Source organism: Taudactylus pleione, unplaced genomic scaffold, assembly GCF_031769625.1.
Source record: "Taudactylus pleione unplaced genomic scaffold, aTauple2 ptg000256l, whole genome shotgun sequence".
Lineage (NCBI taxonomy): Eukaryota > Metazoa > Chordata > Amphibia > Anura > Myobatrachidae > Taudactylus > Taudactylus pleione.
Genome location: NW_028284658.1, coordinates 24,541,673 through 24,569,412, shown reverse-complemented (window position 1 = coordinate 24,569,412; position 27,740 = coordinate 24,541,673). Strand labels below are relative to the sequence as shown.

At 43.1% G+C, this 27,740-nt stretch overlaps 2 protein-coding genes across 2 annotated transcripts in view; one reads left to right on the top strand and one right to left on the bottom strand.

The window, feature by feature from the left end:
* WNK4 (WNK lysine deficient protein kinase 4) overlaps positions 1 to 27,740 on the top strand; it is a 261,150-nt gene that overhangs the window by 79,230 nt on the left and 154,180 nt on the right. The gene's annotated exons all lie outside the window — the stretch shown is intronic.
* On the bottom strand, positions 18,890 to 19,795 carry LOC148515043 (uncharacterized). Its single transcript, XM_088480764.1, has one exon. It carries the CDS (start codon positions 19,793 to 19,795, stop codon positions 18,890 to 18,892), a length of 906 nt encoding a protein of 301 aa, XP_088336890.1.

Genomic DNA, 27,740 nt, shown 5'->3' with positions numbered 1-27,740 from the left:
CAGGGTGTTGTGTGTACCTAAAGCTCCATGCTATTCTGTGTCATGCACATGGGAAAGGAAACCTGCTTCTGGTGGTTGCACCTAACATGAACGGACACCCAGTATTAGGTGTAAGGTAGTAAATTAGGTTTCTGCGTCTTCCGCAATTGCAGCCACTTTGCGTTTATATGTGCCACATGCACCTGCCATGGTGTCTGTGGCATTCAAAGGGTCCTTTTAGGGAGGGGAACAGGATGGCGTCCAGCAAAGTGCTTGATATGCTTCTGTGACGTGCTGAAACCCCCATCCCTCTTGTGTGTACATTTGTCCTGATTTACCTACCCTAAAAAGTTGCTGATGTCTCCTCACTCTCATGATTTATATAGGATAAATGTAAAGCTGGACCAAGCAATAATTTAGGAGAGAGACAGGTTGTAGGCAGGATTTATAAATTATGTTTTCAATATTTCCACCATGAACATTTCCAAGCAGGCACGCACTCCATCCCGTAAAGGTTGTGCAGTGTTTTTCCGCGGAACAGTTCCAAAAAATCCAGAATGTGGCTGTACCCCTGGTTATGCTCTGCTGTATATGCTGCAGTTCATAAATAAGATGTATTGCTGGTATTGGGCACTTGTGCCAACTGACAGTCTTATCTGTTCCAGCTTCTTTTCACTGTGGAACACAGTTAACGCTTTATAGTGCATGGAAGCTGCATGATTTATCCTCTTCCATATATTTCTTCTTTCATTTTTTTATTCTTTTTCTTTAAACCTCTTCAAATTTCAGGTTTTATAGCTTTTAAAGCCACTGTACATTTTATATCATAAGATTTCTTATTACAAAAAATCCCATTGCACTACAGCCCATTAATATATGTTTCAATATATAGTTTTCTATTTGTTTTTCCTTTTTATGCAGTTGCAGTCTGTGCTAGGTGTATTTTTGTGTCTCCTTTGATGGAATTTGAATGCCAGGAGAAGCAGAGTATGTTTCATGCCTGGACGCATATGCTATAAAGTGTTCTCACCTTTTAGTCACATTCAGGATCGAAGGTTTGTTATGGTAGAAAAGTTTCTTTTATAGATTTGTTTAGTAAATATGAGCTGTAGCCCAGCTGATATATACTTGTATGTAGGTCACATAGTAATTTTCCAGAAGTAAAGACACCATCTGCAGCACAATGAGTGGCATTACAAAACACTAAGAAGGTTTATTTCTTTCTTGTTCTTTGCTGCAGCTAAGTGAACCTGAAGTGTTAAGAGTTGCCAATAATTTGCACTTTTGGTCTTGTGGCGAATATCTCCACTATACCTCAAATTCTGCCCTTCTCATCTCTTAATAAGAGGGCTCTGTGTGTACGGGCTGGTTACAACCAGCTCTCATATAAACACATCCCACTACACAGTCTCAACCTGCTTGTCAGGAATAACATACACTATTGTGCACTCTTCCTCCCCTTCACCACCTCCTCTTATATTTTGGTAATGTCCAGGACTCCTTTTAGCCTATGGGGGGAGGGGCGCTTGTTAATGCAAAGCCACCCTCAAATGCATATGCCTCTAGGGGAGTCACTATGGAATGAGCCAAACATTTCTTGGAATTGGCCTGAGTAACTGAGGCCTATTGATATTCTGTGCTGTTTCTTAAGGCCAGGTAAAATTAAGCATTATGAGGTGTACAAGAGCCTGACACAGTGAGGGGTTCAATGAAATTGAAATATTCATATATTACTCTGACTTTTATGTGGGTTTCCAAGCTTAAAAAACTTAGAAATGAAGCAAAAGGTGCCCATTTAGTCTGGGAGCTGTGTCAATAGCCCTGAAACATCCGTTCACTCATTCAATCTTTGAGGACATCTTACTCCGTAATGGAGTGGTGGTGACACAAGATGTAATCTGGGGAATTTGGCCCAATATTGCAATTTATTATTTACTTATTAGCAGTTTTTTTATATAGCGCACACATATTCCACAGCACTTTATAGAAAATATTTGGTCATTGACATCAGTCCCTGACAAAATAAAATAAAACGTGATTCATCAGACCAGGCCACCTTCTTCCATTCTCCATTGTCAAGTTCTGTTACTCTCGTGCCCATTGTAGGCGCTTTGGGCGGTGGATATGGGTTAGCATGGGCACTCTGACCGGTCTGCGGCTATGCAGTCCTATATACAGCAAGCTGAAAAGCGCTCTGTGTTCTGATACCTTTCTATCATAGCCAACATTAGCTTTTTCAGCAATTTGTGCTACAGTAGCTCTTCTTTGGGATCGTACCAGACAGGCTAAACTTCACTCCCCACACACATCAATGAGCCTTGGGCGCCCATGACCGTTTACTGTTTAACCGGTTGTCCTTCCTTTGGCCAACTTTTGGTAGCTACTAACCACTGCATATTGGGAACACCCAACAAGACCTGTCGTTATGGAGATGTTCTGACCCAGACTTCTAGCCATCACAATTAGGTTTTTGTCAAATTAAACCCTTGTAACAGATCTTCATATCCTTTCCACACTGCACCTTGGACCTGGGTTATTCTCATATCATCGCCTTCCACACTGCACCCATGTCAGCCCTGCAGAACAGTGGCCCTGATTCAGAGCCGGACGCAACAGAGCGCTCGCTCTGAATCAGGGCCGTCTCTCTGTATTTAAGAGCGGCCTCCTGGCCGCTCGCATAGCTGTGGGTGACCACCCACAGCTATAGCGAGCAGCCAAAATGATGGTCGTGATGGTCAAGACCATTGCGACCATCGGGCTTGCGACGAGACCCTTGTGGTAGGGTCTCGTCTGCCGCAAGCCCTGGAGTGCTTTTGGCTCTATCAGAGCCAAAAGCACCCCCACTGACATCACTAGTGATGTCAGTGGGGCCGGCCACAGACGGTAGGCGTTCCCATGGGAATGCCTCCGTCTCGGAAGCCACACCCCCGGTACGCCCACCAAAGGGGGCGTGCTGTCAATCACCATCGACAGCACGCCCCCTTTGGTGCGAGACCCATAATGACGGCTTGGCCATCGTTATTCGGGTCTCACGCATGCGCACGACGGAGCCGCCTCCGTCGTGCGCATGCGCACTTGGCCAACATCGACCCGCTTGCGAGCGCTCAGCGCTCGCGAGCGGGTCTGAATCAGGCCCAGTGTGTGTCATTAGAAGTGAACATTATTTTACAGGTTCACAAAGAGGAGTCATCAAAAGTAGCTGGTGACTGCTCACTGTGCTCCTGATCCACCAATCAGCTTCTTTTACCGTAACCCGGGTCGCACCTTTCAGACCATAGCATATCCAGGTTGGTATCGGGAATAACTCTGGTCATGACCAGAGTCGAGGACACGGTACACACTCAACCCAGGTTGCCCCTTTCACACCAAGTCAGGACCCAGTTTGCCCTGGCATTATCCCGGGTCCGATGCTCAGTGTGAAAGAGGTATTATTCACTTCACCTGTCAGTGCAGGGGCGTATTTATAATGGGTGCAGGGTGTATGGTGCACTAAAAGGGGGGGGGGGCGCACCACACACCCTGCTCCCATATTATACTTACCTCTCTGGAGTCCCATGTCGGCGCCGGTGTAAGCGCTGTAAAAACGGCATGAAAATGGCCACCACGGCCATTTTCCCATTGTTTTGCGCATGCGCAGTACAGGGAAAATGGCCACTGTGTCCATTTTCCCGGTGATTTGCTCATGCACTATAGACTCTGGGCACACTGTAGTGTAAGATCATGTGTAAGATCTAATATTCTATCCAGATACGCATAGTATAAAAACTCTGAAATAAAAAAGTTACATTTTCCATGACCTAATAGTACAGACAGGTTCCCAAACCCCACAAAAACAACTGTAGATTCAGTACCCATCCAATGCAGTGTATTTTTCTACTATATAATTGTAATATCCTTGCAGCAGCTGCATAAGACAAGCCCCAGCATTCACAGTACTCATGTGCATCCATGTATGCTGGGATTTGTAGTTTCCAAAAAACTGATGAGCCACAGCCTCTCTTACACGATACAGTGTATGAATTCATTTCAAACCACCATTGGATCTGAGTAATGTAGGCCCATACATTAACAATCAATTGGGGCAATTCTGTGTTTTGCAAAAGTTGTGTAAAAGAACAATCGGCAATGTATTGGGTTCACCGATTGCCGATTCCGACCAAAAAGTGATCAGACCTGTAAATCAGGTTGTCCAACATGTTGGATTTCACTGACTAATCGGGGCTGTCGATTGCTAGTGTGGCATCCGGATTATAGAGAGACAGTTAAAAGGTCGACAATGTCTAGATAGATACCAGAAGTTAGACAGACAATAGGTCAACAGGGACAAATGGTTGACACACTAAAGGCTCATACACACTAGACAATAAAATGAACGATATGGACGATAATGATATTGTTATCGTTCATAGCGTTCATATCGTCTAGTGTGTATGCACGATATCGTTAATGATGCTTGCTCCCATGAATCGTTAACGATGTCTGCCGTTGCCCGAACATGCAGGGCAACCTGACGATATTGTCAGGCACTGCATGTTCGGGGAAGTGCAAGGTGACGTCACTGAATGATATTGTTCAGTTTTGCCCAGGAGATCCCGGGCAAGCAAGGCCAAACACTTAACGATATGCTCCATTAGCGATATCGTTAAGTGTGTATCCGCCTTTAATGTCGACATGAAAGAAGGTCAACAGGTACAAATGGTCGACATCGTCAAAAGGTCAACACTAACATGGACAAAACACAAATGGTTGATACTTTTTATTTTTTTTAGGGTTAGAGTTGGGCACTTACCAGAGGGTTAGGCATTTACCCAAACGGTTAAGCACTTACCCAGACGGTTAGGGTTAGGTACCAGGAGGGAGGATTAGAAATAGGCACTAGAAGGGATGGTTAAGGTCAGACACCCACCCCGATAGTTAGGGTTAGGTACCAGGAGAGCGGGTTAGCGTTAAGCACCAAGGGGAGGGTCAGGGTAAGAGTTAGGGTGAACTTAGGGTTAGAAAAAAAAAAAAAACATGTGTCAACCATTTGTGTGTAAACTGCCGCAGGGGGTGCTGGGTGGGATCCGATTGGATCCTTCTCACAGCTCTCTATCCGAATAGAAGCCCAAGGGCTTCTATAGGGTAACGCCATCAGTAGATAGTGTTACCCGCCGTATCCATATGACAAATGCGGTCAAATACACATTTTGGGAGTTTCACCGCATTTCTCCTGTAGCTGCATCCCACCCCTGGTGTCTATCTGGACATTGTCGACCTTTTAACTGTCTATCTTTTATACCACACCCTGCTAGTGTATGATACCAATCAGCCGGTTTGCAGACTGTTACTAGTACAATGATGAGCTTTGCAGTATTGGCAGATCCGTTCTTCTTTGAAAATGATCTGCGAATCGCTGGTACATATCGGCAATATATGGGCGGATTGGAGAATTGTTAAATAAAGGAAAAAACAGAATCAATTAATCATTTTTTTGCTGATGAATGGGCCCCATTGGACAACCTTATTCACTGATTATGATCACTTTTTGGATGGAATCGGCGATCAGTGAATCCCGTACATTGCCGATTTTTTTTTTTAGACAGTCATCTGTAAAAGGCAGAATTGCCCCAATTGATTGCTGATGTAGTGGACCCCTCCTTGTTATGCTTTACTGTGTGTGTACATTTTTCTTTAATGCTAGTACAGGTTGAGTCTCCCATATCCAAATATTCCGAAATACAGAATTTTTTTAGCATGACTGAGATAGTAAAACCTTTGCCTTTTGATGGTTCAATGTACACAAACTTTGTTTAAGGCACAAAATGATTAAATATAAAGTATAAAATTACCTTCAGGCTCTGTGTATAAGAATCATAAATGCATTCTGTGTTTAGATTTGGGTCCCATTCCCAAGATATTTCATTATGGTATGCAAATATTCCAAAATACAGAATATTCCAATATCCAAATATGCTTTTAATATCACTTTTTTAGTACATAGTACAGTGTGTTCAGATGTAACCCTCTAACTTTCAGCGATGGAACCTAAACTTGTTTGCTTTAGTTGATTTGTGGTTTAATAAATTATATCTGCTCATATCTGCACACAGAGGGGTTCATTTACAAAGCTCACTAGAATGTGCTGGATATGCCTTTGCTTTGCACAAGTGCATCATGATGGTATTCCCAATGCAGTTTAGGGTGCGCGCCAGCACTCAGGAGACTCTTCTGCTGTCTAGAAGTGCACCTAGGTGCCCTGTGCAAAGTGTAAATGTTACATCAAAGTCCAGACGCCTACAGCTTTATTGCCGACTCCTTTATTGAATTAAACATATACATTGTTCTTCTAAAAGACAGTTCAATAGCTTACAGCTTTAAGATATAGAATCGAGACATAGTGAGGGGAGATGTATCAAGCCTGTCATTTATCTAGCACAGTCTTTGAAATGACAGAAGCTTGGTTGCTTTGGGCAACTTCTCTACTTTATCACTCTCCAAGGCTTGATATATCTCCCCCTGTGTGTGCACAAGATGTGGGCATGGTTCCACAACTCAGGACACATTAGGGTATGGTGTGCCACATTTCCCTTGGGGTGTCCCTGAGCTACTTTCACCCGTTTCCTGGTGGCTATGCCCTTTAGTGTGTATGAAGCTTCTTTGTTTTGTATTGGGCAAAGTTTAGTTAGTGATGTTTGGAGCTTCTATGCCTGGAAGGTGTACTGCCTTCTAAGCGTATAATGAATTCGGGTACGGAGGGGGGAGTTTAGCGTTGTGACAATAAGAAAAGGGGGGTGAGGGACGGGAGGAGGGTGAGGATCAGGACTGAGCAGGGCCGGATTAAGGGCCTGATTCAGACCCGCTCGCAAGCGGGTCGATGGCTGGGCAGTGCGCACGCAAGCCCCGGAGCGAGCGAGAACTTCACTCGCTCGTGGTTCGCAGCAAAACGGGGAGGCTGTCGATTTGATCGACAGCTCGCCCCGTTTTGTAGGCGGGGAGGGGGGGTGGCTGGCCAAACGGAGGCGTTCCTGAAGGAATGTCTGCCGTTTGAGGGCAGCCCTACTGACATCACTCGTGATGTCAGTAGTAAGCTTCCTGCTCTATTAGAGCAGGAAGCTCACTGGGGCTTGCAGGAACGAGACCCTACCACAAGCCCGATGGTCGCGACCATCACCTGGCCGCTCGCAAAAGCTGTGGGTGGTCACCCACAGCTTAGCGAGCGGCCAGGAGGCCGGTTTAAAAAAAAAGCGGCCGTCCTGATTTAGAGCGAGCGCCTCTGAATCAGGGCCTAAGTTTTTGTGGGGCCCGGGAAATTAAGCCAGAGGAGCCCACCCCCACTCTTGCCAGCACCGCCCCAATTCGTGCCCGCCAGCCTATCACTCATATGCCACCTCTGCCCACCAACCTGTCACTCACACGCCCCTCCTGCCTACTAAAATGTCACTTACTGTACATGCCCCTCTGCCCACTAGTTTTCCCATCAAATGCCATCTCCTGTCCATCAGTGTGCCCCACAATGGCCATTACACTTACCTGAATAGCTGCTCAAGAAACGTCTGCCCTGTTATGTGACTTCAAGAGTCCGTGATGGAGAATCTGACACAAAGCAGCATCATACCAGCTGTTCTTCTATCTCTGTAGCTGCTAGATGGCCCTTAATATGGCAGGGGGGGGTAGCTAACCCCTCCCTGCCTATTTCCCATGCTGCACAGTAGTCCACATTAAGTGATAAGGAAGTCTGTGCAGTGCAGTCTGCACAACATCATGTAATGATGACACTGTGGTGTGATCGTAGGGGGTGGAGCATCTGCTTGTCATTGTCTGCCTATAGTCTGCCACTGTAGTGCCAGTCTCAACTGTCTGATCTGTCATCACTCCCCGCCCCGCCCTCTAGCCAACTCACCACGCCATAGTGTGCAGCAAGTCAAGCAATGGTCTCCATCATTGGCGGCTTCATAGGTGGGGCTGCAGCGCTGTCTACATTTCAAATAGGGGTGCCACACCAACTGCCTCTTAGTCCTGGCCGGCGATGTTTGGCAACGTTTGGAAGGGCAGTTGGTGTGGCTTCCCTATTTGAATTGTGGACTGCGCTGTAGCCCCACCTCTGGAGTCGCCACTTGTCATCACCCACACCGCAACTGCCAATGTCAAACCTGTCCCCTAGCAACCATCAGTCACTGTGCCACACTATTGAGTGCAGCCGGCCAGGATGTGCCAGTGGTCTCCGCCCGCAGTCACTTTGAGCGGCTTCGGCGTGCGTAGGCTAGTGCTGGGTGTGTCTTACATTATTGTGTACCTGTGCACACTCAGCACCCCTCGTTTTAGGCATTAAGTTCCTGGGTCTAGCTGGGGAGCTCCCTGGGAGAGTTGGGCCCAGCGCAATGGAGACACAATGTATCGCTTACAACGTCTATAGATGGCATAAGCGCTACAGTCTTTTACAGGGGTAAGCTAAGCTTAATGCTGTTTGCTAAATATTGAACAGATGTCATTACCGTTTTATAGAGTGCTATAGGGGTTATAATTCATTCTTACATGGAGCCTAAAGTAGAAAAGTACAGTAAAAGAAAACCTTAACTTTATTTTTCCAAACCCTGACTCAGGAAAACTTACAGCACTATTACTTGTTTTTGACGATTGTTTTTGCTCAGCAGACGACAAATAAGACTCAGTACCCTCAGTAATAAAGAGGGAAGCTGTGATCTCCAAACAAAAAAAAATTCCCAATATATTTGTAAGTACAGCGGGTGCAACTCTTTTATAGAAAAGGAAACAAAATTCTTGAAATATGAATTTGTGCATAAAAGTACGTAATAGGTGCAAGCTTGTGCTCCTGGTACTTCTTTACACTAAATCAGACAATATAAATTAAATAAATCATCGGGAGCCAGGCTGCAGCCATTCAGAATTGTATGACAGTCCTGTCTTTACTAATATTTGCCCATCTGTTTTTCTTGTGAATTAATAAAAAAACGATATATTTTCTGCCACAGCACCACGTTTCAGAAACTACTGCACACACTGTAGTCTTGGGTTACAGAGGAGCCATTGGCATTTTCTGAAAAGGAACACAATGAGCCCCGAAGTATATAGAATTTTTATTTCTACAAAATAAGTGTAGTTTATCTTATGCACAAATGCTTATCTCTGCTGGAAACTTCCTTCTTGCTCAACCTTGTTAACTGATTTTTGTATAGGGATTTAATTTGATTTATTGCATTTCCAACTTGTGGCTGGGCATTTTCAGACTTGTGGGAAGGATTGTGAGACCTTGACCACCACACAGCAGCACCTCGATATTTATAGAACAGCTCCAGTTCTGTGTAGAGGGTGTAAGGTTGCTTTACTGGTGATAAGACTTAGCTTAGTTCCATGTGCCTCTCTGCTGGGTCACATTACACATGAGGACAACCCCATAGCTCAGCCTTAAAGGGAAAATCCACCCTATTCTTAGATATTCTTAGATGTGTCATTATAAACATCAGTTACATGTATGTATTGATCAAATGTATTTTAACAAAAGATCTTATTTTCCAGAATATTTGACATTATTATTATGTAGATTTTGGGAGGCAGACCGAACAGGTTCGGAGTTGGTGGGAATAGGTGCTTTGCAACTATCTCACTACAGCAGGGAGATGCTCGGATAATGTGAACAAAACACGTTTTCATGGTCTGCTCCATAGTTACTTTCTAACAATTAGAGCTATTCCAATATTTAACATTTCTTCTCGCCGCGAGTGCCGGAGCAATTCATCATTGCTCCAGCGCGGAGACAGCTGATCCGAAAATCAGCTTTCTCCACTGAACTTTTCACTGCTTCGGAGCAGTGATGGTAGTATGCATGCGCGAGCTACAGGTCACGCATGCGCACAAGAGCCCCGACGTCCAGCGGAAGGAGCCGGACAGGGGCGGAGGGATCCGAAAGGATCCCTCTTCACAACCCGGACCTCCTTCCCATAAGGAAGGAACGGGTTGCTCGCAGCCAGCGGGAGCACTCGCCATCTAAAGATGGCGAATGCTCCCGCAGTCAAGCTCCGAAAATATTATATTTTCAGAGCTTGATGATTTCTGTCCCCATACTAGTGTAAGGGGACAACGGACCATTCCGGGTGAGAAAGGTAAGCAGGAGATATCTGTGATATCTCCTGTTTTACCTTCGTGATGAATGGCCCGATAACTTAATTTCTACAATTGCTTTTGTAGAAATTAAGTGATGATGAATAGGCCCCTGTGTGTCTTCTTTATAGGTATGCTGTAACTACACATGGTTAAAAAGCACCTACAGTATGTATATTACCACCTATAGAGAATATATGTGTACCAGATAATTTATCATTTAAACCCCTTCCAAAAGATAAATGCTAATAATCCATTACATGATTGGGCGGATGGTACACCATGGAATAGAACATATCAGAAGGCACCTAGGCTTATCATGTAAGGGAAGATAGGACTGCTGAGTGGACAATAATTGGAAGGGATGGCTCCTTTCTTAGTGGTTGGAGCAACACTCATTCTGTGCCATACTCCAATGACATGACATCCATGCATAATCCAACAGTTTGGGTAACATGTTCTTATGAGTGAGTTCTACTATTTATTTATTACTTTTTTTTCTCACTCTTTATACCAGAGTTGCAGCTGGATTTGATCCATGTCTCCTCTTCACCTTGGTATTGTAAGCGTTATTCACGGCAGCTGCCATTATATCACTTTTAAAGCCAAGGCATTCCGACCTCCTCTCACTTACAAGCTCTGCCCAAACGAGGCTGCCTGCCAACTATGGCTAGAGAATAGCAAGACCCTGGAGAATTGCATCATATATAGAGCATGAGCTATTGTACCACGCAGTTGGTTCTTATTGAAAAATAGGGACATATGAAATTTACAAATCTTCAAAGCCAAGGACTGTCCATTAAAAATAATGACTATTGGCCCCTATTCATCTGCTCACATGGACCATGAAATCGTCAAATGGGGCTGTGCACCTTTTATATTGTGTAAAATGGTTACAACTGAATTTTTTTTGCCATTTGTAAATGACCACGTGTAACTGTCATTAATGGTGTAGCCTTGTTCTGTTCATCAAGATTAGATCAGGGGATTATATGCTCCTTAATTGTTGTGGTTAGACAATATATCATTCAACTTCCACAGGATTTATTACAGCTAACATGACTCAGTGCTATGTGAGTGTTTAGTGTGAGTGCAGTAAAACATCACATTAGTTGAGGGAATGGGTTAATCACTGTGCACGTGTGTGATGCATCTGCTCTCTGCAACACACAATACATCCTAATAAGTCTCTGGGTCATCCTGAACTTGTCTTAGCCCTAGTGATAATTGCTGCATGTATGTTCAGGTATTTGCAGCTCAGCAGAGCCTTTATTACATTATAGTTTTACTTACTTATGTGCTAAGGGGATTATCCAGTTCTTCCAGCCGGTGAACCCTTTTGTTATTCTTTGTGTATATACAGTACTAACTAGTTATTACATACTGTACATCATTATTATGATTTGGGCTTGAGCACAAATGCAGCTTATTATTGTTGTTTTTGTTTGTATGATGTATGGTGATCTTTGATTCATTCATAGAGTAAAGCATTGCACATTTGCATGGAATTTTTAACATAACATAAATTGTGGGACATAGGCATAAGAAATCTGAGAATGCTCTACTTCCATCCATGTTCCTTCATCTATTGTGTAATGAAGTTTATGACCACAATCTATGAATTTCATTGTAGGGACCAATAATCACCACTGTATGCAAGCCTGTATTTGCCCTCCATCAGCTAAGATCAAGTAGGGATTTTAAACATCGTTCAGAGGACTTTTCATGATTTCCAAGAATTAAAATGGAGTTTGCTCAGTGAAATTCTTTCCTTAAAAATGGTTTATAAAGACCATATATAAGGCTTACTGAATGTGCTGTCCAGTATGTTGTCCTTGTAGTATATGCTGTATTAACATACATATATTGATGGAGAATATTTAGTTATGCACAATGGATTTGTATTCAGATCATGTATAGGGCAATTGTCCCAAGACACCTACAATTATTGCAAATTGAAATCTTTATCTCTACAGCTGAATGTGTTACCGTACTGCTGCTGTATACTGGGGTAGGTCTGTCACATTGCTCCATTTTTGATCCCATATGTAGTAATTGATTTAGATGCTAAGCAGATCTCTGCTTTATAAATGGAGTGGCTTTTAGTTCCGCTAATAAAAAATAATAGATAAAGAAATTGTAAAAAAAATATATAAATATATATATATATATATTAATTATGAAAATGTTTTCAAAAATGAACAAAAGCTTTATTCAACAATAATAAAAATATATATGAAAATAAAAATCAATGACTTTCCTTGTGTACTTGTTAAATAGGCCTCCTCATGCAAAGTAACCCATCTCTGGCAGGAAATTTTGTATATAGGACGAAGCCCTATCCATTTATACACCGGTTATGTTTTTTTTCTTCCTCTGATAATTATGTCTCAACAATCTTATAAAACTGTATTCAGTGTTGGCATTTGCTGTTATAATTGGCTTAGCACATCCTCCAGAATAAATTGTAAAGCTAAATCACCAAGGGTACAGAGCAACATAAACGCATAGAAATCTTTACATAGTTACATATGGAAGCATATTCTGCAAAAGGGGAGATAGGTGAAATATAGGTGCCACTGGTAGGATGTGCTCTTGAACACAAAGTCATACTCTTGAAATACATTTTAAAAGCCTCTGTCTTTGTACGGGCTTATTATGTCAGGGTTCTCTGTGTCCTGGCTGTACGTGTGATCACAACGCTGACTGCACTAGATGTATAGGACAGTGTCAACTGGGATCATTGCTCCCTAGGAGTCTATTTACATTATGACACGTGTTAAAGTGCAGTGTGCCAAAAATGTTTTGTATCATATGTTTGGTTTTATGACATCAGCTGTGTGTACAGTTGTTTTAGCCTAAACATAATTGTTATTTATCTTATTTTTTTTTTTCTTTTTGCATTTATATCTTTTTTTTGTTATATTTGCATTTGTAGTTGTTTATTCTTTTTGCATTTATAGTTGAGACTAGAAAAGGTTTGGACTGTCATTCATCATTATGTTTTGAGTCCAGCAGTAGATCTACTTTTATATCTTATCAAGAGGATAAGTCAAATCTGTGCTCAAGGGAACCCGTTTTGCTTCAGTTACTGAGGTAAAGAAGAAAATGATGGAGCTGTTGAGACAGCTGACAGATAATGAGTTACAGCACTACTCTGACCAATGTGAAGTTAAATTGCCGCTCTGTGGGGATGCAGAAGGGGAGTACATAGAAGAGGAACCGAGTTAAAATGTACTTAGTATAATTAAACATAAATTACTCATTCAGCATCAGTCTTGTTACTTAATAGCCTCACCTCATATGAGGCACACTTCTGCACCCAAGCAGGCTTTCATTTGATACCTGTCCTATGATGATGTGGTGCATATTACCCCATTCTCTTTGTATTCTTACTGGATGTCCAAGTGAAAATTGTGCAATGCGTGACTGCTGGTGACTGTTGTCAAAGGTTTTTCTACAATGGTAGTAGTCTTTTGTGTAAACGTTTATTGAGCCGGCATATTCTTTAAACAGGAGACAGAGTATGTAGAGAATGTTATGAGCATAACTTAGGAGACTAAAGAAATATATAAACAGGTTAATTATTAAAAACTGTACATTTCTGCAAGAAATGGAAAGCATAGTATGTAAGTACTGTTTCAGCCAGGTAATTTTAATTTAGTATCATTTGTCCATTTTTAATTAAGTTTAGTTTAGTGGAACTTTTGTCCATATAAATAGGACATCACAACATTCCAATATTCTGTCCCACTGTTCCTCAGTCTTCTGCACATCTTGAAAGTGTGTACTTTAGCCCTCACAGATGCTTGTACAAAGTCCCTCATCACTGGATCTCCACAGGTTGACATTCTTTGCTGTTTGCAGGAGTCCACTAGTCACCAGGTCATTGTAATAACAAATATCAACAGTATTAGAACATGTCCTCCACGCTGACTGCCCAAACTTCTTTTTCACTAACTCAAGTGAAAATGCGAAGTGTAATATATATTGTCTTAAAATTCTTAAATTAAAAATCTATTTAGAGGTGATGTTCACAGAAATGGTTTGTTTAGAGTCAGAGGGGTATATTTACTAAAGTGAGAGTTTTTAGAAATGTAGATTTTGCCCATAGCAACCAATAAGATTCTACTTAACATTTAGCTAGCACCTTCTAGAAGATAATAGCTAGAATCTGATTGGTTGTATGGGCAACATCTCCACTTCTAAAAACTCTCACTTTAGTAAATATACCCCATAGCATCCTATTGATGAGAAGATGATTCGCAAATATTGTCTTTTACCTTATAGTTGGCGACAATATATAAAATGATCAGGTTCTATGCACAACTAAGGCATGTACTTATTGGTGTTCACAATTTGTTATACACCCCCCGCGTCTATTATGTCCGCACATTGAGACAACTAAGAACTTACATTCATCTCAAATTCAATTCTCTGCATCATGCCATGATGGGTCGGGGCTTAATGATGCAGAGAGGCAGGTCATTTCAGTGACTTTCTGCACAAGTATAGGTGAAAGGGATGTAGTTTAAATCCTGGTAGTCAGGATGCTGGTGCTCAGAATGCCGAGCTGGAATCCCGAACCCTTAGTGGGGTAAGGGGGAGGGTTAGGATTAAGCACTAGGGCGGGAGGTTAGGTGTAGGCTGCAGGAGGGAGGTTGGTTTCGGCTGCGGGGGGGAGAGTTAGATTTAGGCAGTGGGGAGGGAGGAGTATGGTTAGGATACTTACCAACAGGTGTCAGTATCATAACCCAGTCAGGATCCAGCGTTGGGATTCAGACCGCTGGGATCCCAAGTTTCGGCATCCCGTACCCAACCCATGTGAAAGACCAGCAAAAAAGCATGACAAATGCATGTAATGTTTGATTTCAAGCAGAGCTACAGTTTTAAAATAAATATATATCTTATGCAGAATAATTTACAGCTTATGTTGCACTAAAACATTATTAAAATAAATAACATCACACTTGCCTACTCTTGTTGTATCCTCTCTGGGAGAAGCAGATGACATACGATGGGGACGGGATCATGGGAATGGGTGCTTTGCATTATTAGGCCTTGCCCCATTACAGCAAAATGCTGCTAGTCATGGGCCCTTGGAGAGGGGCCAATATGATGCAGTTCTCCCAATGGACCAGTGGTTCCTGGCGCTATCCTCCCTATCCTGCCCACTAGAAAATGGTCAGTATATGGAAGAGCCATCTACTGTGCCAAGGCTGGGGAGACTCCCAGCAAATTTGTAAGTCTACCAGCAGTTTTGGTAGAGTAGGTAACTATGCCTAACATAGGTTTATATGAGCATGCCACAGTGGTCAGCACACCCTCTCCACCTAAACTTTATTATTTCATATTAACCCTCCATATAGTAGAACCATGAGAGTCACAGGCCCTGGAATTAGGTAATTTTGGATTTAGTCACTTTCATCAGTGTAATGAAGCCTGAAGTTAAAAACTCATCCAATATCATGGAAAATTTGTAATTGCAGTTTTGTGAGAACCTTGTAAAAAATTATTATTTTTTTTTAAATCATGTAATGTGAAAAAAAAATCTGCAAGATGTGCTGTAAAAATTCCACTGAGAGTTGATTTAAAGCGCTACTCTTCTGAATGTCCAGGAGCTCAATGGCCCATAACACTTTTCCCCTGCCCACTACCGCTGGCCGCTGTATAGTAGGGTAGCGGCACATCAGGCTCAGGAACAGCAGCCTCTATGGACCCTCTGCTCCCTGCCCGATGTGCCATACATTTGCCAGTTGTACATACAGATGTCAGATGTAGTTGGCATGGGAGAGGAGTCACGGGTGGGGTGGGGGGATGGGCAATCGCCCTGCTCGCCACCCCCACTGGATCTGCCCATTTTAGGTAGTCCGTATTTATTCATCTCTGGCTGTTTACCCTTTGAAAAGTATGCCTCTAAATGTCTGGTCATTAAAATTTCTGGAGGTCAGTTGATAAATTACCTAATTTAAAGGGACAGTCCCAAGTTCTGAAAACTAGTCCGTGAAAATGTCCCTATTTTTCAATACTGACCAAGGGTATAGTGCGATTTTTCTGATTCAGTGTATGTCTTTCTCATTATCTATCATGATTCTGCAGGCTGTATTGAGCATTTATTAAAGAAAATATTAAATTGAATATATATTATAATTAGTGTAGTGTAGTGCGCCAAGGTTCATCTAGATTGCACTGTGCATAACATTAATTTGTCCTGCAGCTAAGTGTTCCAGGACATTGTGTTCAAACTAAGCTATGTACTGGTGATAGATTAGATGTTACTGACTATAGTGAACCTTGGTGGAGGAGCAACAGAAAAATATAGTCAGGTACAGGTCACCAGGTAGTGCAAAAAGTAAATCATAGGGGAATGTTCACTAAAGTGCCAGATTTGTTCACAGGGACTTTGTTACATATATCAATTATTAGACCCATCCACCATGACTATTTATTCTCACAACCAATTACAGGAAAGATTCCCTCGCCTTCAAATGCCAATATTCATCTACTTCCAAGTACGTAGCTATGTCACTGCTTTAGCTCCTCAACTCTCCATTTCATCGGGAAAAGCGAATGATGTGCTGTCTCGCTGCCCTTCTATGTTTTCCATTTCCATACTAAATACATATATAATATACGTCGGGAAATAAATCTGGAGATAGAGACAGCTGGAGTCGCTAAATGGCGCTCTACATTTCCTACCATATCTTTACCCACTATTATTAAATCTTTTATTAAACTTAACAAACAACTAATCTCGGCATCCTACGACGAAATGCATTATAAGTTATTGCATCGTGCTTATTTCACCCCCAAACTAATATTCCTTACAGGCGCTTCCACCGACCCTAATTGTTTCAAGTGTAAACAGCCCTATGCGGATCTAATGCATTGTATGTGGACCTGTGTGGAGGTGCAAAGGTTCTGGTTCCTAATTCACACATATATATCTACCACGTTGGGAATTGGTTTTGAATTAACAGAGTGGGCTACTTAGGATATTATGCCAATGTCTGGGTCATCTTGTCCCCCTAAAGGTGCCCGTCAGCTATTAGCAAAGTTTTCAGCAGCTGCAAAGAAAACCATCCTATCGCAATGGATCACTGCTGATACTCTGACACTCACTCTTTTACAACCTAGAATATCGTATTTGTTCCATATGGACTGGTTGGAATTATCTCTTAATAAAGATAAAGGAGCAGAGAAGTTTTTTGACACTTGGCTCCCCTATGTTCATACATTGCCCTCTCGGGTCAAAGATACGCTCTGTGCTGCAGTCCAACTTACAGCTTGGTATAATGAAGACATTTTGTCTACAGGTGCTCCGCCCTTTTGAAACAAAAAAAAAAGTGTTTTTTTTTATAATTTTTACGGTACTCTGATCACACAGTTAAATTATTTTGTTTGATTTTGACAACCGTATTATAATTGATTTGTGGTTTTGCATCTATACGTTCTTCATGGAACTTCTTGACCTCTGTTTTGTAATGTTCATTGCAATCTTACAATAAGACCTCCATTGGCTTATTGCTAATCAAATATTTCAACACCCTTACTTAACTTAGCACTTAACTTATCTACTAAATAAAGAGAAGGACACCATAGCAGCTTGGATAAAAGGTCACAGCTTTTATTTCCGAATTAATTAATTAATTCACCTAACCATGATGGCCAGGAGACGCTGCATACTCAGTTCTAGCTTTCAAACTGACACAGACGGGGAACGACTAAAACGTTCCCCCTAAAGACGCACTTACGCTGTGAAGGTCTCGCCTCCCTCCTGGGCCAGCCTACTCCGAGCGCTTCCGTACAAAAGCGCTCGGGTCCCCTCGTACGAGAAGGACAGACTCGTCATGTTACATTGAGGTCCAGCGCCCCCACAATGCTCTTTTGCGCCACAATAAAGCCACTGAGATGCAGCGTTCTCCCGCCAAAGCCAGCCTCAAATTGAGACTGGCCCGCCACCAAGATAAAAAACTACTAATCCAAAAAGGCAAGCAACTCCTTCACAAACAAACCTAAACCCAAATTATTAAAATGAACCCCGTCCGGACGAAAAAATCTAGCTAAATCTGAACCCCAAAAGCTATGCTGACTACCAAGCCACCAAAAGACAAGACATGTTTATTCAAAGCTCTGTTCACCTTACGTCTTGCCCTATCCAAAGCCTTGTGGTCCCGCTCACCACGCCATACCAGCCGCGGCACTATCTCAGACCATATAATGCGCACCTTTGGCCACATCAAACGAACCGCATACACCAACTCTCTCAGCTGAAAAGACAACTCCAAACCTTTCAATTTACACAGATCATTCCCACCAACATGCAGGACCAACCAATCAGGTACTCCCCATCTTGCTGCAGACTCCACCAACAAATCACGCACAGATGCACAAAGCAGGACACGCACACCTATCCAGCGAACTTGCCTACCACCTAACAATTCACTCGCCCGTCTAGCCAAACCATGCCGCTCAGCCCAAAATATATAAGAATGGCCGACCAGCCAAACCTGTTCTTCTCCAAAGTCTTCCCCTGTAAGGAAAGAAAACCCTGACCGTGAGCCACCGCACCAAAACCAAACAAATACACAACAAAATTAACACACAGCAACTAAACAGCAGGGATGCAAATGGGGAAACAGGTAACCCGAGTGAAGGAGAAAAACTAAAAAACCTTCCCCGTGAACCAAGTTGGACCAGATGATGGTCCCCGGGAGGAAAAACTAAAAAATTCCTTCACACCCCCACTTATCGAATGCTAACCATTCGTTAACTGGGCGGTAAACAACATTTTCGGGTTTGCGCATGAGCGCACCTACAGCTTATCGCAGCGAAGGTACATCTTATATGCAGAGGATTTCCACCTCCCAATCTTTTGAATATCACTGCTGGATGCTCCTGCTAATGCTGCACTAGTGGCAGCACCTATCCTGAAGGAATGAGTCCCGTAACTGGAGCCATCTAAGCCTAACGCCACTAATCTACGCCGAAGAACAGCAGCAAATGGAATTTTGTAAAGAGGGGACAAATTTGAGTGCACCAACCATTGGGCACCACCTGCCGGACGATTAGCCATATACAATGCTGCGAGTCGCACCGGGCAAACAGAGGCGTCATCCTGTTTGTGCAAAGTAACCCACTTGCCCCGGCCTAACTGATCCGTCTTGGAAAAGCGTAGTCTGCACAAAACGGATGACTCCTGAAACACGATGTCACCCATCATGAACCCTGAGAACGCCGAGGACTTGCTGGAAGCTACAACCTCACTAACCCTAAAAGCCCCAAAAAATGCGACTGCAAAAGCTAAGCGTAACAGCGAGGTCTCAAAAGAATCTGAAGCCACACTGTCCATAACACCCAGCAAGCGAACAAGGAGATGGAGATCGATGGGCTTGCGGGGGTCAGCCCTGGCGGGAAACTCCTTGGCCCAACCTTTAAGGGTCTTAGAAAGGAGAAATGATTTGGTGGGGTCTGGTAAACCCTTTAATTTACTGAAAAAGGAAATACCCGCCAGGGCCGAGGACATGGAAGCCTTGGAGCGACCACGCTGGTAATGCCCCCAAACGAACCTGGACATCAGTTCGGAGGATGACTTACCTAGATGGTGGCTTTGTGAACAAAAAGTCTGCCAGTCCTGCCACGACGCAGAATACGCCCTCCGAGTTGCTGGAGCCAGCGACCCCTGCGCCAGGCCCTCTATACCGGCCTGATAATCTGCCATACAAAAGGAGGGCAAGGTGACCCAGCCGCAGCAGCCGCCGGCACCAGCAAACGGAAACGGGAAAATTGAAAACGGGACAATGCATCAGCAATCTCATTCTGCACCCCAGGGACGTGCCGCGCGCGAAACCGAATGTTGGCCTCTAAGCAAAGCAACACCAAATGCCTAAGGAGGCACAAAGCCAGGGGGGAGGAAGAACGCTGATTGTTAAATGGCCTGAACTACCCCTAGATTGTCGCACCAGAAAACTACGTGCTGACTAGCCAAACGCTCCCTCCATAGCTCGACTGCTACTACAATAGGGAAAAGTTCCAACAACAGCAAATTACCAGTAAGACCTTCTAAATGCCATTCAGGTGGCCAGGGCTCTGCGCACCACTCTCCGTTAAAAAAGGCCCCAAAACCCGAGGAGCCAGCCGCATCAGTGAAAAGCTGCAGAGTGGCATTCGCCACAGGAGCAGAAGGTCAAATGCGCTCACCATTGAAACGAACCAGAAAACTGGACCAAGTCCGAAGATCCTCCTTAATTTCAGAAGACAAACGAACATAGTGATGCGGCTGGCTCACTCCGGCCGTGGTCCTCTCCAACTTTCTGCAAAAAACCCGCCCCATGGGAATCACAAAGAGGCAGATACTTTACCCTTCACCTCTTTTATAACTTTATTGAAGGAACACCTACAACTGCAATCATTGGCCAGCTCATAACCACCTGACCCCCTTAACTCATTTAATCTGCCTAGTAACAAGACTGTCAAGACAGCCAATCAGCAAAAATCCCAGGATTCTTATCTCACTCATGTTTAGGCAACCTTCGTTTTCTATAAAATATGTTTAAAAAAAAAAAGTGCCATATTTTAGAAGTGGAGATGTTGCCGGTAGCAACCAATCAGAATCTAGTTATTATCTTCTAGAAGGTGCTAGATAAACGTTAAATAGAATTTGATTGGTTGCTATGGGCTACATCTCCACTTCTAAAAACCCACACTTTAGTAACTATATTGTTTTTTGTTTTTTAATTATTGGAAAGTATTGTAAAATGCATGTTGTTCTTATTGACATAAAGTAAACAAAATACCTACTTATGATACATGTAATTACCAGTACATCATTGGTGCTGACTCCATTTATGAAATCATTGTAATCAGACCCAGATTTGTATAAGTGAAAGCTGTAGGCACCCAGTTATTACAATAAAGAATTGGTTACCTCGCACTCTCTAGGTTTGGGCAGCAAATAAGTCAAAAAGGATAACCACAATCCTTAATACACATATGAAAAGTTCTAAAAGGTGACAGATTGCACCTGAGATTATGTGGTGTTGACAGTGTTGTCTTGGTAAAATAGAAGAAGGGGGATGGGGGAGGTGGAGGAGAAGGGGGGGAACAAATATAATATAATTGTGCCTCTAGACCTGGTATAATCCAAAAATTAATATTTGGCTAGAAGCCCTAATGCAAGTGTCTTGATATAAATAATAACAGATTAATTGGAAAAAAAAATATTTGAATGCCAGAATAGTCATACAAAAATAAAATAAAATAAAATAAAGATGAAATAAATCATATATACATCCATACATGCCTACCCTCCCGGTTTTCGCGGGAGGCTCACGATTTTTCGGGTAACCCCCCACACCCCCGGAAGGGTAGGCATTTCTCCCGCATTCTGCCCACTTCCTAGTGAAGTGGGCAGAATGAGGACAATACCCGCGGAAATCGCGGGTCTCCGTGAAGGGGGCGGGGCTTAAGATGTGATTCGGCATGAATCACAGCATTTGGCCCCACCCCCTATGGAAATTTCACCGGGGGCGGGGCTTAATGACGCGATTCGTTAGGCCCCGCCCCCATCGGCCTTCTGCTGCTTCTCTTACCCGGGCTTCTCCCGGGAAGAGATTCTGAAAGGTAGGCAAGTATGTATACATCTAAGCTTGTGCTAAAAAAATGTGTGTGTCTGAGAGAACCCCAAAACACACAAATGTTTTTATCTTCTCAAATGAACAGTCCTGATCATATGAAATAATGCAATGAATAAATAAATGAATAGGTTCTGTTAGGGGGTGGCGTCCCACACCTCTAATACAGACACAAAGTACTTGTAGGTTTTGCAGAGGTGGCACTGCAAAAGTCGCAGCTCCTACTGTATTAGCATGCACCTTTGAATCATGCCCATAGTGTCACTACCATATGCTGATAATTTTTCTCTACTGATGGAGCTTAACATACAGGTTGTGCAGGTTAGAAGCCATCGGTCAGCCTCTACAGCCCCTAGGAGCAGGTCTCATGTGCCCAAACCTGAATTCGGCCCAAGGGCCATGTACTGTCAGGGGATGATATTCCATATTCATTGTAGCCTGTAGTTACTGGGATAGCTAATGAGAGCCTTTCTGAACATAATAAGCTTAATAGGCTACCCCTTCCAGTTTGCTCAATAAAAAAGAGAAAAATAAATTTATCAGCTAGAGACTTTAGGGCTCTATTTATTATCTAAGAAAAGCACTATTCATTCTGCAGGTGGAAATGGGTAGCCCCCGCCTGCTATGGCTTCTCTGTTAAAGCACTGTAGAGGTACATGTACCACCACAGTCATCTTTTGGTAATGACAGGAGATATTCAATGGAAAAATTGCTTTATCTTTGTATATGTCATATTTTCATACTATTTTACTTGCAAAATAATATATACACAGAGTATATATATATATATATATATATATATATATATATATATTCCTCACCAATCTGGGACAGTATAGCCAATGCAGGTGCCCTGGCAATATCATAATAATAAATTGCGGTAATAACAGATCTTCTATCACGTCAATAAGTGTAGTAGAAATCTCTGTTATCTGAGAATGTTAATACGTGTGTTGGATTTAGGAACTAAAATGGTGTAACTCAAATCAAGGACGCATTTATTCCCGTAACATAATAATTATAAGTACACATGTAAGGTAACGCACATCAGGACTCGCCAGTTATAAGCAATTAACTAACTTGTTACACAGACTGATATTATTATTTGCAGAAGCTTGTACACTTATTGCTCAATTATGCGTTATACATTTATTCAGTATGATCTGCTACTGTTTATGCCTCTAAACATTGGATTCTTAACTGTTACCTTGTTTTATTACCTCCCACTGGATTAAAGTGATAATTCTGTACTTAGGAGCATCTTGCGTGTAATGTCCTAGACTGACATCCCCTGGTGTCTTGACTTGGAACCTCCTGGACAATATTCTGGACTGCAAACTGTCGCTATAATCTGCATATCCTGAGCTTAAGTTTAAGTCTGCTTTTGCAAAGTGGATTATACCTTCTGTGATTAGCGTTTGTTACATAACAGACATTTCTTGACAGGGCAAGAAATAAATATGAGGACCCTTCTGGGAAAGTCGTTAAAGCAGCACCACTGAGATGGCCACTAATCCTTAATCCAGTGGTTCCCAAACAGTGCGCCATGGCACCCTGGGGTGCCTTGGGGCACTTGCAGGGGTGCCTCAGGTTGGTGGTCCAGCACCAAACCAAATTATTTATGATCAATGTAATGTAAATATGTGGACAAACAGAAGCGCAAACCTGTCCACCAATAATTTACTAAACCTAAGGATGACAGATAAGCACAATTTACTTCATACATTTTTTTCTGAATTTCTCAATAATAAACTTTTGACTTAGGTGTGCTGTAAAAACATTGCTTATACTCTAAGGTGCCGTGATTCAAAAAAGTTTGGGAACCACTGCCTTAATCCCTTCCTTATTATATTCAGGGTCTGATTCAGCAAGGAATGCACGGATGCAGACGCATGCACCCGTCCGCTGCTAGAATATGCTAATCAATGCATACGCACGGAGCCGCAGCACAAGATGCAGATGCCCAGCTCCATACTATGCCGCTCATCTCCCTTTACTCACAGCCTGATCAGCACGCAAGACAGTGTAAACATCGGTAACATCAAGAACCATCGGACCCATTAGCATAATATTGGTTGTCCTGACCTGTCGCAGGATTTTGCCGCTTCCTGTGTATAGCTTATGGTATGGCTGCTTATGCCGCCGCTCTGCATTAATTATGCACGCCCCTATAAAGGCGTTATAATGCCTGCGTTCACCTGACTACCCAGTCCCCACCCACAAACGGCACTACATGTCAATATAGGAGGGGTCTGTGTACACACTGCATGTAGTTTGCGTACCCTAACATGATCGCACTGAGTAGTTCGCACACGCGCAGTGCGATGCAAAACATTGGCCGAGTGCGTGTGTTCTCTCCAGTCCATTAATTCAGCAATATACTTGTGGCATATGTCTCAACTAGTTGCCCTTTGGTACCAAATTGCCCTGTCTTTTTTGTATTCCCAACTGTACCCCTTTCTGAACTGATGTATAGATAATGTAATGCCTTTCCAAGTGTTTTCTATGGATTCTATATTTATAACAGGGCAAACTCTGTATATTACATGTTCTATTGTTTTGTGATATTTTAAATTAATGCATACAACATTCTTATGTTGTATATGTAAATATGTATTTGAAAGCCTGCCAAGGTCCACGTGTGAGTTTATAAGCAATATGACTTCTGTGGGTTTCTGGGTAAAATATGAAAGTTGCCCGATGATGAGAGCTGCAGGCAGGGACAGTGCAGCTCTCAGCATAAAAAAACAAACATCACAACACCATGAAATCATTACCATTCGATGGCGGCAAACATCGGAATGCTGCCATCGAATGGTAAAAACACTACCATCACAAGAAAAACATTGATTGTCGGCAAACATCGACCATCGATGTCCATCTCTGATTGCAGCTCTACTTACTTCATTCAGGGCCTGATTCAGCAAGCAACGCAAAGGAGAGAACGCATGCACTTGGACAATATTTTAGTACTGCGCATGCGAATGCACTGCACGGGCACGGGTAAGCGTACGCAGATTACGCAGCGTGCACGCAAACCCCTTCCAATTTTGATTGACAGGAAGTGCCGTTTGTGGGTGGTGACGGAGGTGGTCGGGCGAACGCAGGCGTGCCTGTGCGTAGGGGCACCATTTTAGAGGCGTCCATAATTAAGCCAGTGCGGCGACGGACGCAGTGATGAGACTCCGTGCACACAGGAAGTTGCCAAGATCCTGCGCGAGGTCGGGTCAACCACTATTATGCAAATGTGGTTGATGGTTCTCGATGTTACCGATGTTTACGCTATCTTGCGTACTCATCAGGCTTTGAGTAAAGGGAGATGGGCGGCTTAATATAGGGCTTGGCGTCTGCATCTTGCTGCTGTCTCTGTGCGTATGCATTGATTAGCATATCCCGCAGTGGACGTATACGTGCATACTCTCCTTTGCGTTGCTTGCTGAATCAGGCCCTCAGTTCATTGGGAAAGTGAACAAGATCGAGGAGGATGGCCTACTCCCCAAAGAGCTAGGAGCACACCCCAAAATGTGGGAGCTTCCTGGACATTCGGGATAATAGGCAAGTATGACATTATATTACTGCAGTTCACATTTGGTGCACACTAGGCATATATGATTTCAGTAACATTTAAAAGATGACTCTAAACTTACATAACTGCTGAAGAAAATTTTATATTGGTGTCTGTTTATTAATATGTAGCAATAAGCCTTATTTCGTTATTTTTCACGCTAACTTTAGCGAGGCTATGAAACTCACTTTTCAACGCAAATTATTAGCGATTCTCTGTTTTACTGAACCAGAGTGGTAAAGATTAAGGACCTCATTCAGAGTCGGTTTTTGCGGCCGCACGGTCGTAAGGGAAAAGGGGACGGATATGCGAATGATGCACTCGCAAGTTGCGTCCTTAAGATCGGATCGTTAGCTGGCCGACCAAGGGGAGGATGCGGCCGTAAGACAAAAAATACGCCCCCTTCTCGTACGCATTACACGTCATCTCCGGCCATATAAGGATTAATCGAGACCATCGGTAACCATCGGAACTGGTCGTAGAGCTTAAGGTCCACCATACCCTCTCTTAAGCACTACGATCAGGTCAGTGTACAAACCTCCCATGTCACGTGTGCCATGACACTACTTTGTTAATTATGCACTCCCATAAAACGCCGTTCGCATAATTAGGCACGCCTGCGTTCGGATCTCCACTCCCCCATTTTCTAGCACCTTCCCCTGTTAACACACACAAACGCCTCCATTTGTCACTCAAACTACCGACCTGGCTGTGTTCAAGGAGAGAGAAATTTCTGATCGTAGCAGCTAGTTTGCGCACGCGCATTGCGAACTTTACGCATGCAGTTTAGCGAACATCGGTGGCGTACGACCGTGCGGCCGCAACGACCTACTCTGAATGAGGTCCTAAGTTTTATTATTGCCCCTGCTGTCTGAAGGGACAAGCACATGTGTAACCTGGCTAGCTAGCTCACGCATGCGCAGTGCAACCAAAAGCACAGACTTGTAAATTTTTTTTAATAAAGTACGCAAATAAATAAAATGTAAATTAATGACCATAATATTTTTTTCCCCCAACAATAAAGCATTTGTAAATTCATTTTCTTCTGTTATGGCTGTTGATGCTAAAATCTTGCAATCTTTGTTAAATAGGCGGAAGGAGAAAATACAAGGCATCATCGTGTGCCTGAGCAAAGTTAAACCCCGAGGATGGGGGAGCCCCTTTTAGATTTATGTTAACTCTCCTTTTATGATTATACATTGGTTAATTTGAATGTAGCCTATAAGCTGTTGAGGGTTTTGTTTATGGTTGTTATATTAATGCCTGCAGACTGAGAGTGTCCTTCTTGCTTTTGGATATCCCTCCCAACTCCCTCCCATCCCATTTGTTATGTCTTTTGGTTCTTGTCTTTGGAAAGAACAATAGTTTACTTGATTGGTTATTGTTATCAGCTGCTGCACTTCATCGGGCTAGTGGGGGCTCTACATGATACTAGGCATCTATCCCATGACTTTTGGTACATGTCATCCCATGACATTGTTTCTATCATACTCTCCTGGAACGGCCGGGAGGCACCCGAAAATCGTGTGGCACTCCCAGCCGCCCAGAAGAGTAGGCAAGTCTCCTGCAGCATTTTTGGTCCTTTACGGAATCCCCCCCCTTCCCCCCCGGTCCACCTCTATGCTGCCCGCACCGACTTAATGATCAAAAGTGGGCAGGCCAAGGGGGGGGGTGATGACGGAATCACGTCAGCGTAGCCTCGCCTCCCACTTTACAGTGCCTGTAATATCAGCAATGTATAGTGAGGGCGGGGACACAATGACGCGATCAAGCCATCATGCCACCCTCTCCGCCCACCTATGGCGATGCCACACACTCCCCCTGTTGTGACAAGTCAGCCGCCCTGGCTTAATGACACAGCCTGTCCGGGCGTGCTTTGGCAGGATAGTTAAACTCTGAAGCTTGACTTTGTATTCCTGTGTTTGTTCGTTCTGTTATCGGTTCTTTTGTCTGCCACCATACTAATACTATTTAAATGATTAAATTTGAATTCAAGTAAATTTTACCAAAAACTAACGCCAGCTCCTGTTGTCTGGTGTGTTTATTTATTAGATAAGTTATATACAGTTGTTTAAGCCTAAGGTGATCTGCGAAATTTCAAACGTTAGGGTTAGAGAGATTATGCTTATGTTCAGCAAGGCCTGCCACTAGCAATAGCATTGCAATCGGTAACACCTTGATATCTAGTGCAACACTCATTTTTTCCAACCAAGGGCTTTTCGTCTTTTGATAATTATGGCAAACTGGTCGTAATAATACAGGAGTAATGTATTTTTCATGCAAGTAAAATTTAGGGGTTTGAAATGTGCTGCAGTGGCTAAGCACGAAGGTGTACAGTATGTAAAGTGCTCTGCAGTGTAAAACAATGTCAAGTCAGGTAAAAAAAACAGTACTGAATAGGATTAACATGAATTTGAGGTCATGCTGAATGATATAAGTAGTTAGGGAAGATCTCAGGTTAATCTATG